Source organism: Stigmatopora argus, chromosome 9 (assembly GCF_051989625.1).
Source record: "Stigmatopora argus isolate UIUO_Sarg chromosome 9, RoL_Sarg_1.0, whole genome shotgun sequence".
Lineage (NCBI taxonomy): Eukaryota > Metazoa > Chordata > Actinopteri > Syngnathiformes > Syngnathidae > Stigmatopora > Stigmatopora argus.
Window position 1 is genome coordinate 11,282,685 of NC_135395.1, and position 21,159 is coordinate 11,303,843.

Consider the following 21,159-nt stretch of genomic DNA (forward strand, 5'->3'; position numbering starts at 1 on the left):
AAAATATGTCAGGTTGTTGACCTTTATGTAAACAAATCATGTGTCTGAAATCTAAACAACACGAATCCAACAATCTTTACCGTTTGGAAAAAAATATCTGAATGTGATTTTTGTTGTTGTTGTGTTTAGTCAAAATCACCTTAAACTTTTACTTTCAAATTTTACTTTTGTCTTCAATTCTTTTTGGCCTTCATTTGGCTCCATATGTTTTGGGGGTTAAGGTAGTCACAGTGACCTCTAGATGGCACTGAAATCCCAAGTCAATTGAATATCATGGTGTGGCAGAAGCATAATTAAAAATCCAATGATAAGTTTGGGATTTAATTAAATGGCCCTGAAGCCAGCAACTGGATGTGGAATATGTTGTTGTTTTTTTCCTTCCCTACTATTTCTCCGAGAAAGGCAACATTAAGTTGGGAGTCTCAAGTTCAAGGCAGCATGAGCTTTCGAGTGAGAGAGGGAGAAATCTATTTGAATGAATTAATGATGTGCTGAGGAGGAGGAGGCGTTCCACATCGTCCTTCGGTGCACACTGTGCGTGTTCATGCATGCATGTCCACTGCTGCACCAAAACTTTCACTCAGCTAGCCCACTTTTTTTCCTTTTCTTTCTTTCTTTTTTTAAAAATATACACAGGTTATTATAAGTGTCACTGACAGCCGTGTACAGCTGCAATGCATCATTGAGGCGAAGGGTTAATTGCTAATGGGGTGAGGTATTTCTGTGCTTTTTGAATAGTTGTGTAGTTTATGGATTCTAATAAAGAAACGTTTTTCTAGCGTTTGCTGGAAAAAGTTGTCAAAGTTAGAATAGCATCTCAAGCTAGTACGCAAGTTTCAACGAATGAATTGCATGAGTAGTGATGTCAATGGCACTCCATCAAGACCAATCAAACCCACTCCTCCCAGTTTAAATGGATTGCACCTCTTCCAGTGTCAATACCAGACAATGAGTCCAGAAAATCAATCTTTTTTTTTTTCAATGCATCCTTTCATTGAGATGATTAGAGGTTGGATTATTTTCTTCGTAGAACATGTTGCATATTTTTGTTAAGTTGCCTCTTGACCTCACTGCAACCCGGGAGTTAGCCAGAACCCACCACCACCTTTCCTCCTGGCCCCCCAGTGGGCTGCAGGCTAGGGGCACTATACATGACCTTCCTCCTCAGCGGCAAAGCAGCTTCATCTCCTCGCAGCATTCTTAAACTTTAGTTAGTTGGATCCGCAAGAGAGGAGGAAGGCACCCATAATGGACTCATTATATCCTGACAGAGGGGGAGGGAGAGTGAGGGCTGGGCGACATCACATACGACCCATCTAATCACATCTGACCCATGTGAGAAGAAAAAAAATCACCTTCTTGTTGCCTCTTGTTAGGAGCGCCTCCAAAACATTTGTAGCATTTGTCAGTAGCACACCCGCGAAAACGGAAAAGTTGGTTTACAACAAACAGATGTAATGTTGGCATTTCTTGAATTTTTTTTGGAGACTCTAACAACGGGCAGTAGGCAGGGTACACCCTGAATTGGTTGCCTGCCAATCGCAGGGCACGGGGAGACTAACAACCATGCACGCACAAACTCACACCCAGGGACATTTTGGCATGCTTAATTGGCCTACCGTACATGTTTTAGGGATGTGGGAGGAAGCCAAAGTACCCAGAGAAACCCCACACGGCCAATAATAGGCGAGATCAACTACATGACCAAATGGAGACTTTCCATGCAGTCAACAGGATCCGACCAAGTTAATCCTCTTGAGAGCGGCGCGGTTGCCTCTTAAAACAGATTATGTTCACGCGCGTGCGCGCACTTCTCCTCTCCAACACATCTGTCCTCCTGTCAATCAATCTGTCCCTTTGTCATGCAGCGGTCATTTTTTTTTTTAAAGAACTAGGTCCCCAAACCACGAAAGAGACAATGGGCTCCTTATTGAGACTGGTCGCTGTGGTAACTGTTCGCATACACATCAATCCCACCACTGACACCCCACACCGGTCGTCGGCATACACGTGTTACTCATTTATATCCTGGGTCACTAAAACGTGTACACATGCAGGGTCCATATGTACTTGCTCATGTTTTTTTTGCACATTCAAAACACGGTCGCTGATTGTTTTCAAATTATGCCCGCCTACTTGAATGTTCATATTTCAATTGTGGTCGACATTTTTCTACTAACCTTTTCAAGCATGAATTATGATTTTCTTTTAATTTTTTATTAAATGTTTGGTTTTTTTCTCTTCAGTATTTTGCAATGCGTAATAGATCATTTTGAATTGAATGAATAAATTAATGAAAGATTGAAAAGATACATTTTGGGGTGGAAAAAAGTAAATTATCTAAACAGTAATAGATAAATCTTAACTTAAATGATAAATAAATAAAAATGAGTCTAATTTAGTATATACTATTAATTAATTATAAAATAATATTTATATATATATATATATATATATATATATATATATATATATATATATATATATATATATAATGTACCATTAAATAACATTAAATTCAATTGAATGTGTATTGAAAATGAAATGGATGATGTGTTTTGACTGTATCTTATAATGCACTAAGATCATAATAATATTGTGAGTTGATAGAAAAGTTGAGACGTGTAATACAAGCGGGTGCACGTAAAATTTGCGCTCGAGCATTTGCGTCCAAGCTAGATTTCTTCCTGCGTTTCTAATGAGCGAATATCTGTGAATCGCTTTTGTCCTTGATTAGCCATGTTAATTTATGCAAGCCGCCACCCGACTAATACAATTTCAGAATATGTAAGTGTGCCTCGTGCTGCGGTAATGAGATATGCCAATAATAGTATGTAAATTTGCTGAATTATTGAAAAGGCATGACTGAGGATTTCTTATTAGTTTGCATGTTTATCTCTCATTCTCTAAAAAAAAGACATGCATTTTTCAGTGTGCCTCAAGCCAATAAATCAATCTAATCAAACAAAGAATCAATAATTTAGCCGGTGATGAGTCGGGGATGCCCCGGTCTCCAAATCTCAAATCGGAAAGTCAATAGTAGTTTGTTTTCTTTCATTCGGACCAACTTTTTGGTGGTTTTTTTCCCCTCAACATACATTTTTTGCAAGCGATCCAACATTTTTGGTACGGACCCTATGCATATGCAAATGTTGTAGGTATGAGTGTAAGCGTGTATGGTTGTTTTGTCTCCTTGTGCCCTGCGACTAATTGGCAACCAATTGAGGGTATGCGATTGTACAGTTTCGCCATGGCGACCCCTGAGGGGATTAGCCCAAAGTCCACAACCACCACCACTGCCTACTCCCCATATTTGGCAGGGATAGACTTCAGCGCTGCGCCACCCTTGTGAGGGTCGGTGGAAGGGATGATTTATAATTCAAAATACTTTGTAATCAATAAATCCGAAGAATTTACATATACAATGAGCACAGTATTGGAATTATTATGGCACCAGTAGTTTGTTGGAGTAAATATGCCCCCTCTTTCTCTCTTCTCTTCTTGCCCTTCATTTTTGCACTCCCTCCATAGCTGCTGCCTCATTTGCAATGATTATGTTATCAGGGCAGCCAGGCAAAAGGGTGGAGCAGCCATAATTTCCAGCACGGGATTAGGCAGAAATAACGAGGTCACCAAGTTACAGTTGCCATGGCGACGACACATCCAAGACACAGGATGCCGTTGCTAAAAAAAAAGAAGAAGAAAGAAACAAGCAGGAGAGGGTTTTTATTTTCCCGACATGGTCCCTTGGGAGCACTTTTTTTTGTTATTTTTTCCCCTTTTATTCTTTTTTTTTTAAATAGTGTATTTGCATGTGTCGTTTTCATATTTGGCTGTCCCCCAAACACCCTTTTTAGATGAGAGCAGCCTTTCCAAAGATGTAGCTACAGTATTGGCAATTCACGCTCTGACTGAAGGCCCCGTGCTGGAAAGGGACCCAAACCGACTTACGGTTCCATCAAAATTTGACAAATCCTTCTCCATTTATTTCCAATGCAAAGAAATACCTGGATATAAACAGGAAATGACCTAGAAATATACAGGAAGTGACCAAGAATGACCTCAGTATCAAAATGAAAGCCTCTCAAATGTGTGAAATGTGACTCAAAATTAGTTGACCTGTTAAAAGTCAATCACCCAAGAGGAAACTCATTACACATGGTTGACATTGACATATGTCCAATTCATTTTAACCTGGAAAGTCTGGCTGATGTCCATTTGCCCCCTTTTAGTCAAAATAGTTTGGACATCTGGTGTTGTCAATGGCACCCAATGAGTTAAATAAGTAAGGGTTAAAATGGTACTTCATGCATGGAAAAAGGCTAATGTAGTTAAGTGATTTTTATCTGAACTTGGAATGTATTCTATCAAAGGCAAATATTATATCTAAATATTTCCAATACATTGTTTTAAATAAATTGCGATCCAAGCCAAAATAATGCACATTTTTAAAAGGCCCAATTTCAATCTTTGCATGTTAAAATTTACCAAAATTCAAGAAATTGAAAGAAATCCCTTAGGAGAATGTTCATCTGCACTGGTAATCTGGGGGGAATTGCTCGTTGTTGTCGGGTTGCTTGGGTCTTTGATGTCAAAGAAACACAACATTACGTCACCTACAAAGGTTTAAAGTTTCAGCATTTTTTAAAACCATGTCTTTAATTAGCATGATTTTTGTGTGCGTGTATGAATAGCACAGGAACATTCATTGTGCTTCTGGATTATTCTCGCTGCCTCGCGTCAGGTCGCTCAGAGAGATGGTGTGTGTGGTGTGCGTGTGCGTGTGCGTGTGCGTGTGCGTGTGCGTATGTGTGTCCGAAGCTGCTGCCATGCCTACGAGATGGGGGATGGTAGCAGCTCAGCCATTTTTTCACTGTATTTTTTTCCTCCGGACCATCAAGTTTGGTCTTGTGCAACTCTTCATTTTTTCACAATTCAGATTTCAATGTTCAGATCTAGATGAATAATACATATAATAATTCTATATGGCCAAGATGCACCCTCCCACCAATGAGACGTCCAATCCATTTGAAGTCAAAGGTCTTGCAGCAAAAGAACGAACTTTCATTTGCTCCCACTTCAGATGGTTGGATGTCTAGCGGCCTCAATAGCAGATTATTATTTAAACTTTGTCTGACCAAGCCATAATAACTATGAACTTACATTGAATATTATAAACTCATTCATTACCTGCTGTTGAGGTGAATCCTAGAACAGAGGTAGGAACCTTTTTCATGAATATGTTATGAAAGACCTAGAGTATGTTGCAATGTGATTGTTAAAAGTGACAAAGAAGGAAGAGGGTCCTCAATTAAAAATCTCTGTTCAGTTGGTTTAATTAAGGATCCATGTGAGAGAAAAAATCATGATAATCTCTATGATGTCGCTTGTGGCTTTGCTCACTCACCACATTGTTGACAACCTCTGTTTGACCTCTGTCTGTCTGCCAAAAGTCATCAATGATGCTTTCCCATGCGATGCTCTGCTGGGCATAAGACTACAACTCCCTGCATGATTTAAGGGTATTTTTCTCTCACGTTTCGCTTCAGCTAGTGAAATGTGTGCTCGATTGGCCACGGGTCTGATGACTGACCCACAGATGCATTTGTCAGAGGTAAACCTTGAATTGAGTGCCAGTCAACACAAACAAGGATCGCCAGACACTAGTGTTGTCGCGATACGAGCATCAGTACCGATAAGGCACTAACTTACTAACAATGTGTACTTTTCAAAATGGTGCGACACTACTAACCACTATAACTCAACCTGGGGTGCACGTCAAACTGTGTTTTCTTTCTGCTGTACCCCACAACAGTTTCTATCTACTAAGATGCTCCGAATGCATTAAACTTCCTCCCATAAGAGGGCACTGTGGCTATTAGGAAGGAGAGGGCGAGTGACTTTCTCCAAGTTAAGAGTCAACGTGCACTTTCTCTAAATCTGCGGGGCAACTCATTAGCAGCCCCACGCTAGCGCATTTTTAGTGATGACCATACGCAAGAGACGTCCCCTAAAAGTACCCTTGGGTGAGACAGGGGTTCACATCTTTTTGCATGTTTCCTGCCACGCCAGGGTAAAATTCCGTTCTCTCAACGGAGCTCGGCATCCTGCATGAGCCAATTCCCGGGAGATGTGCTCCCCACTCCACCAATCGCCCCCCCCCAAACCATGCACCTCTCCTCTCTCTTTCTTTCTCTCCCTCTCTCTCTTCTTCCCTCTTTCTCTCTCTCTCTTTCTCTCGCTTCTTCTCTCTTTCTCTCTCTTCTTCCCTCTTTCTCTCTCTCTCTCTCTCTCTCTCTCTCCTTCCCTCTTTCTCTCTCCTTCCCTCTTTCTCTCTCTTCTTCCCTCTTTCTCTCTCTTCTTCCCTCTTTCTCTCTCTTCTTCCCTCTTTCTCTCTCTTCCCTCTTTCTCTCTCTCTTTCTCTCCTTCCCTCCTTCTCTCTCTCTTTCTCTCCTTCCCTCTTTCTCTCTCTCTTTCTCTCCTTCCCTCTTTCTCTCTCTATCTTTCTCTCCTTCCCTCTTTCTCTCCTTCCCTCTTTCTCTCTCTATCTTTCTCTCTCTTTTTCCCTCTTTCTCTCTCTCTCTCTCTCTTTCTCTCTCTTTTTCCCTCTTTCTCTCTCTCTTCCTCTCTCTTCTTCCCTCTTTCTCTCTCCCTCTTTCTCTCCTCTGTTTCTCTCTCTTCTTCCCTCTTTCTCTCTCTTCTTCCCTCTCTCTCTCTTCTTCCCTCTCTCTCCTTCCCTCTCTCTCTCTCTCCTTCCCCCTCTCTCTATCTCTCTCTCTCTCTCTCTCTCTCTCCCTCTCTCTCTTTCTCTCTCTTCTTCCCTCTTTCTCTCTCTCTCTTCTTCCCTCTTTCTTTCTCTCTCTCTCTCGCTCTCTCTCTACATGTCCTCCAGACAGCCGAGCCCCGGCACAGGCTCGCTTATTAACTGACCTGGGGGGTGTCGAGGGGGGCCGGTGGAGGGATGGATTGGGGGGGTAGATGAGGAGGGGAGAGGGGGGGGGGGGTGATGGAGAATGGAGGAAGAGGTGGGGAGGGTTGTTGAGCCCAGGGAGGCAGGGGGAGGAAGTGTGTTGGTGAGGGTGGGGGGTGCTGGGAATTATGGGCTTGTGTGTGCCTGTGGATGTGTGCGCACGTGGATGTGTGTATCACTGTTTGTGTGCATGTGTGTGTGTGTGTGTGTGTGTGTGTGTGTGTGTGTGTGTGTGTGTGTGTGTGTGTGTGTGGGTGCAGACCAGTGAGTGTGATCAAGGGTGATGGTTGCACAGATGTGTGTGCGCATGTTTGTATTTTTCCTCTGTGTGTGCTTATGCCAGTGCCTACTATGAGGTGTGTGCGTCCTTGTGTGTGTAAGTCAGAACTGGTAGAAAATATTAACCCTTTCCTTACTGCTCGCTCTTCTGTGTAGTAAAAAATAAATAGTTAAACAGCCAGTAGGTTTATTTTTGTATGTTTTTCCATATGTATATAATTCAGTTTTTGTTTCTGTATATGTGCCTACGTGATGTGACTTTCTATGTCTCTGATTATTCATGCGCGTTTGAAAGTGTTTTTATTAGTGTTAAATGGAGACCATTTTTTGAGCTATGGATCCAAATGTGTTTTTTTTTGTTTTATACACACACAAACTGTGTATTTTTCTTTTAATGCTAAATACTCACTTGACTGTATAGTAATTGCTATTATGACGTGGGCAGACACTGCTTAACTCATTGGCTGCCATTGACCGCTAGATGTCCAATCCATTGGAGGTGGGAGATTGGCAGTGAATTAGTATTTGTTCATTTGCTAGGGCTCTGTCACTTTAAATGGATTGGACGGTAAATAGTGATAAACTCATCCAAATTCAAAGCAGATGGAGGATTGGGCGCCATACTATTGTGTGTAGTAGTGTTGGTTTAACAGTATTTATTTTGTGTTTTATATTTAGGTCTGTTTTTGCCTCTTCAACTGTTGTATGTATATGTGTATATATACCTATGTGTACTTCAGTATAGGTGAGAGTGCCTGTGTTTGGATATTATTGTGTTTTTTCTGAATATGCGTAGAATTCAGAATAGGTGAGTGCATGGGTATGTATATATTATGCGCGTATTCCATCCTTTGTGACTTTTTTAGGCAATTGTGTAGGACAATATAGCTTCCGTACATTGAGCTTTCAGGCTCGTTAGTGTTTTAATGTCTATGACATTTTGCGTGAGTTTGAGTTTATCGCACGTCTGTTGTGAAAAGTAACTATAAACTATGTGTGGATTTGTGTACTGTACATGTGCTAATGTTCACTAGCCAGAGTGTTTTTCATGCTACTGTGTCTGTTTATGGGGTGTGTGAGTCAGAAATGGTAGACAATATTAAGATTAACCCGTTGCTGACTGCACTGCTGAGTACTTAAGATACGTGTGAGTTCTCTTCATTGTGTTTCTGAGTATGTGCGTGCACTATTCTGAGTGTGAACAATTGTGATAGGTTGTACTTTTTTTTTGTATGTCTGGCTGTGTGCCTGTTGTCTGTTGAGGTAAAGTCATAACTGATAGAGACTTCTTTAAGTCTTTTCTCAATGCCACTTCCTGGTGAATATTAATTTAGGAATGTGCATATATTTGTGGGTTTATGCATTAATCCTTATTTTTGGGTGTCTGTTTTTGACTGTTTGTGTATTGCCATGAGTTGTGTTCAATTCGATTTACGAGTTTGTTTTACCATGCAAGCCTCTCACTCGACTGATTTTTGCTTTGATATGCATAATGTAAGATACAGAGTTTGGCATTGAGTTTATTACTCCTCCTAGTCTTGGTTTCCAGTTCAACAAACATAAAGACACCTTGTGTATTTAGAACAGCCAGGTTTTACGTCTGCTCACTTCAGGGGAATGGCAAATAAACTCTGTGTTGTGGAGCTGTAACAATTTTAAAAGTGAATTTATAGCAAATGGTACAGCAAGGTCAGTAAGAAATATATTCGCATATTCTTTATTCTTCCGGCAGTAAAGGCAAAAACAAATATTAGTGCTGAGGAGACTCTCAATGGACAATATCTCTGTCTTATACTGACCCCAAGTGGCCAAGGTGGGTACACCAGTAGGATCAACACAATGTCCATTGAGTGTGACAAAATAGAAGACCTCTATTTAAATGATGTACAATATTTTGAAGCACTACTTTTTTACTTAAGAGCTTGCCCCAGAAATATTGTAAATGAAACGTATTATTATTCAGAACTAGTTGAAATTATGTTATTGCTAGTTCATGAGTTTTGGGGGGGATGTTTCTTTGTATAAGTAAGTATAAGTAGTAATAATGTGTGCGTACTTTTTGTGCCTGTGTTTTTGTTTCGTGGAGGTTGTGTGTGTGTCAAGGTTTGAGCTTGTGAACCGTGTCCTTTTGTTTGTGCAGTGTCTCTAGTGAATGTAAGAATAGGTTATTGTGTGTACAGCTTCTGTCTGTGTTTGTGTATTTGTGATCGGACTGTTTGACTTAATGTCACTAATGGTGTAGAATTTCATTTGCCTGACTTTAGTGCGGGCGGCGTGGGACCGATTCCCATTGATGTGATTGTGAGTGTGACTGGTTGTCTGTCTCTGTGTGTACCCTACAACTGACTGGTGACCAGTTTAGAGTATGGTCTGCCTTTCGCCCGAAAGTTGGGACAGGCTCCAGTACCCTTCAAGGATAAGAAGCGTTAAAAAAGAGCGAATGAATTAACTGTTTGACTTTATATAGGATTCTGTGTATTTGTGCACCCGTAAGCTGTACAGTGTTGCACTGTACTTTGGTTTGCATGTGTCCTGCAAGTATATTGTACTGTTTGCGTGTCTCTTTGTGCATATCAATAGCGATATGTCTTTTTGTGTACAAGTGGCTGTATATGTCCTTGCATGTGCTTCTGTATTTTTGCACGTGTACGTATGACTATTTGTATGTGAGAGTGTGCTTTCAAGCATATTAACCCAGTGCTCACTGCACTGCTTTGTAGGCACAAATTACAATGTGAAGAATTTACAATGTTGTGTGCTTGTGCGTGTCTGAACATGCGCTTATTTTTGGCGAGGCTTTTTTCATGTCAGAGGACTTCATGAGTGTCTCATGTAAAGACATGCGTATATACACATGTGCAGTATACATACATAGAGTATGAGTACATGATGATAGATGAGTTTGTTTGCGTACGAGGCAAATACAATAAAGAAGTACTAATAATTGCGCTCACTGCAGTTATAAGCAAGTCAGTGCTGCGTTCAAGGACACGCGCGACCTCAGTGTCTCCCACACACGACATGGTCCTTTCTAAACAGGTCGTGTGCGTCCTTATTCTGATGGTGTCATCATCTCCTTTAACAGCAACTCCCGTCCTCGACCGTGCGTAACCATTCGTCATCCCCCGTCGTGCAAATAAGAATTTGGCATTCTGTAATTGCACCGCTTCTTTTTTCTCTGGGCGCTGCATAATTGAAAAGTGCTTTTCAATTATAATTTATGTAACGCAAATAAATAAACAAATATTAAAAAAAGACAAAGGGAGCCTGCTTTAAAGCTGCATTATTCGTATTATTATTAGTATTAGTATTATTACATTACTATTATTATTCTTGCCAGCCACCACGAGGTAAAAGAGTGAGGAAGAAGAGGAGGGTGAGAAAAAAAAATCACTCACGGCAAAATGCAAATGAGCCTGGAAGCTATTACGATGCTAATGAGATTCCACCATAGAAGTTGCTGCTCCGCTATTCGGCTTATACTTCATCCATATTTGGCCCCGCTGCAAACAGGCGAGGTGCAACTTGCTTGTTTTTTGAACTTTCAACCCTCAAGTAGATATTTTATAGTTTAGCATTTTACCATTGCATTATTGCCAGGTCACATTTTTACATGAACATTGATAGAAATTAAATTAAAACTAATTATTGGGCATCCAAACCTGAGAATCGTGACTTTAGTGAACATAACATTAGATTTTCTAAAACATTTTTTAACCCCTTACAGGACCTGAACACTATTGAGGGGCATTGACATTGCTAGACGTCCAATCCGCTGCAATGAGTTATGTGAGTATTCCTGTTTTTATTCATTTAACCTCATACATGTAGCTTTTATTCACAATGCTTTAATTTAGAATTGTATTATCAAAGACATAATTTAAACAAAAACAATCATGATCCTTTGTTTTTAAATAACTGCTTAAAATTATTTTTTGACAGCCAAAAAGAGCCACTTTTAATGTAAAGACTTAAAGTTCTTAAGTGTCAACTTTTTGAATAGTGAATAACTTAGGGGGCTACAGCCATTGGTTGCGAGTATCCCATGCCAAAAGCATCCTAAAATTATAAGATTACACCTGAATTCTTGTCTCAAAATTGGAGCCTTTTTCCATTCATGTCCTTTAAAGAGAAATGTATTTCAAGCTACACTGTTTCGAACGCACAACCTGCTGTGCAAACGACTTGTCCATTCCCGAACTGCAACCCAAATGTACCGTTGGAGTTACGAGTGAGGAGGAGGAGTTGTAAAACATGGCGACAAACACTTGTGGGTGAGAAAGGAAATGGGTCAGGACACAAGCACTGATGATCGGCTTCTCTCTCTGTGTTACTATGGCAACGCACCCTATCTCCCGACACTAGTTTTTCGCGCACACGTGCAGACACACGCTGCACAGCTCGGCAGCCACAGGTTTTGCACCTGAACGCATGGCTGCGGTATCACGCCGAGTGCTAAAGTTGGAGTCGCTTGCTCGCCTGGTTAAGCGAACCCCTGTACTTAAGTAAAAATACATACAGACTCTGAAATGTGCTAGAAACCAACATGTTTCCATATTTTACAAACGTTGGAATCAGACAAAATTGTTGAGTTTAAAGATGAACACAAATTAAGAATATCAAGAGCGCACTATGTTAGTCTTGTTTTTAAAATGTACATTTTTCTCTCTGCAGACAATATTCAGAAATTCTCTTAAAATAGGAGTAAGGTTGGAAAATCTCAGCAAAGGTATCAACTATTGGCCAAATTACCTATTTTTGCACCAATTGGCAATTGCCTAAGTCATTTTTTAACCATCTTGAAATGTCTTACTTCTTATCACTAGCGTGTTTGAATAATCCCTAATCAGAATTTCTACAAATGTCATACAATTTTTTTCCCTCGCATACTATACAGAGACCACATACTGTCCTCCATGACCATTGTGTGAGACTTGATTACAGAATACCTTCATACATTGGATGTCAGGGGCAGGATCATTATGTCCAGGTTAACGAGGGACCGCACATTGTCATCAATTTAATATGTAAATGTGATAAAGGGACTGCGCAGTTGAACGTGGGTTAGTGTCGCTGTAGTGGAAAAATGCTGGAGGCAAGCAAGCAAATCCTGTTAGGAAATGTCAATTGAAACGGTCTTGAGATATTAAAATATGTAGTTTTTAATTAAAGCTATATTAATAGATTTTTCAAAAGTTTTCTTTTTTTTATGAATTACCCGAGCGGATGCCGGAGGCATTTTGATTACAACAGTTATCTTGCTCGATAGCAACTGCACACAACCCTCTCTCCCTTAGACTTTTGGATTAAAAGTCAGACTTCATGAATGCTCTTCATTAATTCCCACTGTGAGCTATGTATTTGAATGCGGGAAACAGTCCCGACATGTGTTGTTAATTTTTAAGGGTATGTAGTTTTTTTCCTTTTTTTAAATCTTTTTTTTTTTTTTTAGGAACGGCTTCTTGTGGCTTTTTCGTCCCCCATGACCAACAAGATGTCAAACTGGCTTCCATAATAACCTGCCTGCATATGCGAAAAGGACCAAATTCAACACAAAACATCAGCTTCAAACTAAAATGCTAATTCTTTCAGGTATGGCGTTTTGAGTCTTTTTTTTCTTCTTTTTGTCCTGATAACTATGCCTTCCAAAAACCATGTTGCTCAGTTAAAACAGCTTCAGGGGCAAATCATTACGGGGGCTGTTACCAGGCCAAGTTGTTTCACACGGGACACTTCAACTATAGAAAGTCCCTTCAAGGTTGGCATATTCTGGGTAATGTTTGAGCAAGGTCTCCAAAGCCCACATAGAAGAGATGCTGAGGAAGAGCAAAGCTAATTTAGTGTATTTTTATCTTTAGTGTGTTTTTTTATCTTTTACTCCTAGTAGAAAAAGATTTAATGTTTTAAGGATTTTATCGCAACTCATTTGAGGCAATTATTGTGAAGGCGCGGGTGAAACAAATGGAAATCTGATGTTGGAAATTACAAATCGGGAGTTTGGGCTTGAGAATCTGGAAGTGACCGTTTTTTAAAAGTTAAGATTTATTGTATGTCTAGTACCACCATCGATGAAATTTAATGGTTTCATGGACTAACTTGTGCACGGATATAAATCATTAAGTCTGACACTATTGTTTTTGAATGACGCCAACATTCGGAGTGACTAAAAAGTTCCGGGCCCAGTTGAAGTGCATTGCTAATTAAAGCAGCATCACATATTGAAGCACACAAACTACACTTTGATTAACGCCTCCCCTCAAATTAGACAATGCCTGGTCTCACCTAGTGCTAAGCATGGACTACGTATTTACTAACCAACACAGCAGCATCTACGGAATCCCACAAAACACACTCTTGCACATGTGTTCATGACAGAGTCCATTAGATCCAACTGGACTTTCACCAATATGCTTGTCGACAGACACTGGAGTAAATAAACAAACTTGTGATGAAGTAACTGTCCCCTCCCCCTTAACCCCCTTTAACAAGGCGCACGTGAACTTTGCAGGAGTGCAGAAGTCAAGAGGAAATCTCCAGTTTTGGAGGAGGGAGGGGGGTCTCTGCAGGAAATGGCCCCCCCTCTCCTGCACACACTCCTCCACATCTGCCCCCTCCCCCTCACTGGTTTCCTCCTCCCAAGCCTCCATCCCTCCCTCCCTGCCTCCCTCCTTCCTCCCCCCTCCTCTTGGTTCCTTGCTCGCGCGAGCAGGCAGCCCGGCCAACTTGCAGAGTGCCGCTCAGCCTCGACAGCGCGGCTGCCGCTTGACGCCGGGGGTGCCTGCAGCCTGCAGAGGAGCGCCCGCCAGCCCGCCTCCATGTGCAAGTCCGCTGCGTGCTGAGACCGCGGCAGCCCCCCCACCTCCCTTTTACCCCTTACCCCCGTTCCACTGAAACCGCGGAAGCGACCATGTCCAACCCTAACCACGACCCCTTCTACTCGTCCCCTTTCGGACCCTTCTACCGGAGACATTCGCCCTACGTGATGCAGCCCGAGTACCGGATCTATGAGATGAACAAGCGGCTTCAGACGCGCACCGAGGTGAGTAACCCGGCTGCATGCTCCGGATTGGTGTTGGAGGGGGGATACTGGGGATAATGGGGGTGGGGGCACCTTTCAGAGAATGCTAGATGGAGAAGTCAAAGTGCGATGTTCAAGTGGGACACTGGGATGTTAGTGCTGCGTTCACGGACCCAATTGGTTGACTTAATTAGTTGACCGTTCCACACCTAAATTTATTAACATGCAGTAATAGTTATTTGTTAAGTTTTCCGTGATGACAATTTGGCAGAGTAATTTTCATACTATTTTATCGCAGCAATTTTGAGTGTATAGGTTTATGCAGGCTAATGTTAATGCATTCAATACTCAATTAGAAAAATGATGCACCTGACTGAACAAGAACACCTTCACCACCACCAAAAAAAGAAACTGTAAGGAATTCAATTCTATTATGTGGACTGAACAGTTCCCTATGATTTGTTAAAACTTTCCCAATTAGAATCCCACATTTCAACTGTACTAATGCAATAATGCATATTTCATACTTTAGGGTAGAAATTTTGAGTTAAAAGTTGAGATTGACATTCACTTGTGTAGTTAGATTCAAGATGCATTAGGTTAAACATTTATTCCTAACTAAAGATTAGCTTTGTATTAGGTGGTAACACATGTTGGTTGTGTTTTAGAAAATAAAGTATGTGTGTTTGAAGTTTTATGGACGGTGGCTTAACAAGTCTTTTATTTTGTTAAGACTCTTACTTGAGAATAGAATACCATACAGTAATGGGAGTTAATTTTGCTCTTAAGATTCAGCTCCATAGAGTGTGTAAATGGTTATTGGTTCAACATAACCTCAGTCAGGTGGAAAGTCAATTTGATAGATATTTTTGACTTTTTAAAAACTTTTTAATTTTGACTCTTCATTTTAATGTATAATTTTACGTTTCTACACGTTTTCTACAATAATTCAGATTTAGTCAAACTATTTACATCTATTTTTTAAATTGCGGAAACATTGTATTTATATATTCTAAGACTTACTTGTGTCCTGGACCACATGACCCCCCATCTTCATCCCAATAGTGTGCAGGAATCTTGAGTATTAATACTGCAACCAGTACAGTATTAAGGGGTTAAATGGAATTAGTCGCATTATATTACAATTAAAAGCACTCTTAAAATGAGATTACCTTGACTCCAATCAAGCATCAAAGACTATCTTGCACAATTTACAACACTGTGCGATTAAAACACACATTTTCTGCATGTATTACATTAATTTACATGCACTAAACAACTATGCATGTTTTATGCATTTTTCTTTCTTTAAAACTACTAAATACATGGAGGTTAACTTTTTCAAATACCCATCATAAATGATCACTTTTATGAATAGGTTTTGACCACTGTAAACTTTTGCAGATCATTTTTAGAAATAGTGTGTAAATGTGTATTATTGCTGCCCAATGGAAATTGAGTGAATTTGATGGGCATATCACTTAATTGTGTTTCTTTTTCTTAAATATATATTATTGTAGTGTGGAGTCTATCCAGTATGCAGCATAATTTAGATTTTTTTTCTAAACTCAATTTTAAAGCCAGGCAGCAGCAGCTTGCAGATGGTGACTTTTTTTCTTAAGAGGAACTTAAAGCCGAGCGAGGCTGCGAGTTGTAGCTGCATGCTGCATTATTCATATATATCGTCAAGCGCTCTGTCCAAGCCCCCACCTCGCTAGACCCTCGCACAAATCTAACGCTCGCATTCTGTGATAAAACATGCTGGTGTGTGTGTGTGCGTGTATGTATGTGTAAGGAAAATCTAATGAGATGTTTGTGAAATACTGCCTTTAAAAAGATAATGCAGAAGTTTGATTGGCATGTGTCAGAAAGGTTGCGTCGTCACTAAGAAATGAATGTCTCTTCATCATTTATCTTCAAATACTAAAAAAAAACAATAAAATATTTTACAATGAGACATATCTGATAGGTTTTCTGTCACTTGTATTCAATTTTAACCTTGTTGTGATCAGGATTCCTTACTGATTGACGTGCACATGTCATATGGTCTTTTACTTTGTTGCTTGACCAAAGCTTGTCGTAGCATAACAAGTCAATTGTTAGCTGATTGGTCATCTTTCGAGCATTGCGAACCGGAGAAGGTGACCGACCTCGGCTCGATGCCACCTTGTGCGAAAGTCGACTCAAGTCGCGCTACCCAGATAGAAACTCTCCCATTTGTCTTATTCATGAGGGCGTGTTTGAACGCAATCGGCTGCCGCTCACACTGAAGGACTTGACATTTGGAGGGGACTCGCATTTGCTCCCGAGGGGACGCCGCTGTCTTGACTAGTTTCGCTGGCGTCAACTCCGTGTGTCATTTGTTTCCCGTTTTCGCTAAACGCCTTCATCGGCGCCTCCCATGCCACCTGTGGGAATGCTTTTTATTGAGTTAGGCTCAGGTCTCCTTGATTCTGACCTTGTGGAGATGAGTTATTGGAGATTTATGAAAACATCTTCAAACTTTGCCGCCACAAACCGCCTTAGGAGAAAAACAATAAGATCGTTGTCGCCCATGTAGTCCAAATAGGATGGCAGTTTGTCTAAACACCTGAAATTGAATGCCCTGAGCATTTTCAAGCATGGCTTATTGGGGCTTTTTGGGAGTCTTTTAACAGTAGAAATGACCACCAAATTCAATTTTGGTATGTGAAACTGGCTTTGTGACTACCTTTTAATGGAGAAGTTACTCTTTGAGTTTCCTGCTTGGCCTTTTGCATCAATTATTTGAGTCCTTACAAGGAACTCATTGAAATACTACATACAAACATAAAAGTGTAATAATATTGATAAATTATCACATCACAAATACCTACCTATAATCTTTACTAACAAACAAGAGTCCAATTTGGACCAAAAATATCCAAATGGCAAGTATTCAGAGGTCTGGAGCAATCGATTGGAAAAGCTCACAAAGAGCAAAAAGCCAAAGCGCCACACCATTGTCGGCCTCGACCCTCCAACCCCACTGACTTATGCGCTTGCGGACCTGTGATGACTGCGGCTATGTTTCATTGCCGTCTTATTACCGCCTCAGTTCATACTTATTACCTGCCGCCTGTATTGGTGCACGCCGCCGCTACCATCCCATTACCTTCCTTTCAGACCGCCGCGACCCAGTCGCGACCCGCGCCGATCTTAAATGGAGCTTTGATGTGGCTTGATTCAACGCCACGAGGCCGTTGTTTCTCTCTCCGCGATGATTTAACGGGGCATTTTTGACACTTAAGCGTATGCAAATGAGGTGGTGGATTAGCATTCAGAGGAGGAGCTTTCTTCGACCTCCGCCGCGTTAAGACCATTAGCATAGAGGGCATTAATATGCAGCGCAGGCACAATAGCGCTGTAAGTAAAGCAGGAAGACAAAAGTCTTGGAGGTTTTCTTGTTTTTTTTATTTATTTTTTTCAGGAGTGGGTGCTGTATTGCCACGTTATTATGACTGGAGTACAATACTATGAGCCTTAAACCAAGTGTATATGAATAATGATGCGGGTCTGAATGGCAAGTAGTGGCTGAATAAACATTAAGATATTTGAACTGTTCCACCGCAATGTAAAGTGTCTTTCATTGTCAAAATGAGTTAAACTCTGACCTCTGAAAGTTTCACTTCAACATTTGTATCCTGGCATTGTGTTTAAATGTGCTATTTTAAGCAGACCCGGCATACCCAGTAACAAAACTGCTAGAAAACACGCTAAAGTCGTTTTTTTAGGAGTTGTTAGGTAGCAGGATACAGATAGATACTATATGCTAAGGATAATACCCGTGAAGCAGGAAGGGATGCCAATAATTTATGGATGATCAAAATTAAGGTGAGAATAAGGCTTCATTTGAGTAAAGGATGGTTTCAAAGGACTATTTGGAGGGCATTTATTTCCAAATTATAATCTTTTTATGAAATTTGATTACATTTGAAGGAGTGATGACTGACATTTCTCATCAGATTTCAAATGTATTTGCACTTCCTGAATGTTTTTCAAAAGTGCAAGAATGATCGGCTACAATCTCGCTTTTCAGTATTTGATAAAAGTGTCTGGTTTGGACAACTGGAATTAGGTCAGCATCAATATAGGTAGCTCTCTCTCACTGGACAGCGACTGGCAGCCTTGACTTGATTGGCTTTCCCCATCCTGCACTCATATTTCCATTCTTGTGCCACCCGACTAGTGGTCCGACACTCACGCAGAGTGTTCATTATGACCAAATCCCTTGTTCCTGTCATGGCTAGGATGTCCCCCATCCATGCTGCCCTCCCACATGCATCCTATTGACACCAATAGATGGGGCTTACAATGTGGGGTCAAGTTGAACTATAAGGATTAAGATGGACTGTTGGAAGAGGGCAAAAAAAGTCCCCCTTGAGATCATCTGCATGGAGTAAGAAGTACTCAAATAGACACCCACTTAGTAGTCCCATTAGTTTAAAAAAATGAGTTTCTTGACAGTTCATAGTAGGGGTGTCAAATTGTAGTGATACAGTGTTGGATTGTGATAATTTTTTCCAATCATATCAAGAGCTTCCCACCGCTCTTCATTGAGGCGAAAATTCAGAAGTCCAGTTTCTATTAACGATTAGTAATTGAGGGTGAACATAGCCTATGAAAAGCCATGAAATTGTAATGTAATTTCATCCCTGCATGAATAGAGTATCTTTTTTTTGTATAATTTTCATGGAAAACATTTCATATGAGTGACCTGACCCCAAACTTTCAAACTGTAGTGAGAGGATGTTCCCAGAGTAGGAAACAGACAGAAAAATAGTCCTAAAATGCAGCAGGATGCTCACACAATAGGCTAGATCCAGCATTTTCCTTTACCGCCCTGCTATCGTCTTCTGGTGTCGCTCCGATAACATGCCGGACTTCTGGGCGGGCTGCATGAAAATGGCAAAACACCATTTCTTGATGGAGATTTCAAATTCCAGCGACGCACTCACTCCCAGTTAAAATGGATTGGACACCTATTGCGATCAGATCTTTTGAATATCTAATTGTCCCTTTTACCAACTACCACAACGCAGTATAGCAGTCATTGCAGCAGAAATGAGCGAGACACAAATCTATTTTATCACAAATTTAGCCTAGCATTTTTTTTTACATTTTATATATATTTGGATTTACACAATTTTTGTGACTTTTTTTGGAAGGGGGACCGGTGGGATGTCGGTAAATCACAGTAGGCGAGAGAAAGCTGAGCGTGCTTCACGTTCCCACCATAGTAGCCAGAACTAAGTTTTCTAAGCTGATTAGCAGGAAGAAAGTGGATTTGATTCATCTTTTTCTGCCCACGCAAAAAGCCGGCTGCTGGAGATTTACTTGAAATCTACCAGCACCAGCCCAACTCGTGTTTTCGTATAAAATATTCAACCAGATGATATTTCATCATTAAAAAAGAAAAGGAGCTTCAGGTTAGTTAGCAGGCAGCTTGAGCTTTCTGCATATTTCATCATTTGGCTGAAATTCAGTGATGAACTCATTTGAACTCTTACAGATAAAAAATTAAAATAAAAAAAGAGAAAAATGTCGCTGCAGACGACTGTTTGTTTTTCTCCCGTGCGTCTATTTGTTTTGGAGCTTGCTTTTGCAATATTTAATGATAGACAGATGATCATTTGGCGTCCAATCATCCTTCTGCTGTATATCTAAAAGAGTTTATCTATAGTAGACGTTCAATCTATTTGAAACGAATTGAAACTAAATGGAAGAAGATGAAGTGTCACCGTTGGTCATAATGTCTGACTCAGTAACAACTGCAGTTTTCTGGCCAACACTAAAATACAAATGAAAACAGTTTTTGTGCCTTTTTAGTTTATTTTACTAAGAAAATAACTATGGTTTGTGACTCAGGGAAATCCAAATCGAATTCAGTAAAGTACCCTCCCACGTGATAGGGGCACTTTAAACCTCGGTTCCAAGTAGAATGTCGTGTTCTGACTTTCTGTTGTTCAAGGGCAATTTTTTTTCCCCTGCATTAATTCAACCTAATTTGCATAATGTATGGCTGCGGTGCTGGCAGGTTTGTGTCGGCCAAATGGGGCAACATTTTAGGGCCACAAGGTTTGAAACCTGCAGAACATCTGGACAGGATTAAAGCACAGTGTGGTGAAAATGTTGCGGTTTCTGGAACTTTTCAATTCACCCATTGGATTCACAATGGTTGTTAAACGTTTATAGTGGCTTTCTAATATTAGGATATTTGCTTCAAAGTTTTCTGATTCATTGTTTTGGTTGAATTCTGGGGAGACAACTTTTATTGAGGTGCTATGACAGACTGTGGACTCCTTTAACCATCTCTTGTTGTTTATATATCTTTCAAAGTTTATATTTTTATTTCTCACATATAGACAAATCACATCACTTTTGCAGTCTATTTTTGATAAGTGACCAAAATATTTTTAAAACATTTTCTCATGTTGAAACAACAGTAAAGATTTTTATATAGTAACGGTATGAGTTTGTGTATGAACAATATCAAAATATTAAAAAAAAGTTTCAAAATGATTGTAAAATGTTGATACTTTTGGTTTTATTTTTTATCATGTTTTCAGTTTCTCAATAGTTGATTTAGCTGAATTTAAAATGGCTTCTTATTTTTTTGGACTCACAGCATAGAGATCAGCTCTGTAGGTACTGTCTGGCGCGCAGTCAATCAAATAAAGACTGACTTGCTAAACAAGCTTTCTACACGTCTCCCACATGTAGAGTGTAACCTGAGGCACTTTTGAGTCCCAGTCAAACTTGCTTCACAGCCGTTACTTGCATTCTATTCGGTTGCTGAACAGGCTTTCAGAAAATGTTGTTTCTCAGAGATCATGGCCCCTAAAAACGCCCACACTTCACTCTTGAAAGAGGC

General features: G+C 40.3%; 1 protein-coding gene across 2 annotated transcripts in view; it reads left to right on the forward strand.

Annotated features, from left to right (window-relative positions):
• Positions 1 to 21,159, forward strand: part of ldb2a (LIM domain binding 2a) — a 58,578-nt gene that overhangs the window by 1,149 nt on the left and 36,270 nt on the right. For both annotated transcript variants that reach the window (XM_077609853.1, XM_077609854.1), the window contains exons 2-3: positions 12,702 to 12,841; positions 13,758 to 14,288. In XM_077609853.1, the coding sequence (XP_077465979.1) occupies positions 14,157 to 14,288 (132 nt within the window). In that variant the 5' untranslated portion in view covers positions 12,702 to 12,841; positions 13,758 to 14,156. The remainder of the gene's footprint in view (positions 1 to 12,701; positions 12,842 to 13,757; positions 14,289 to 21,159) is intronic.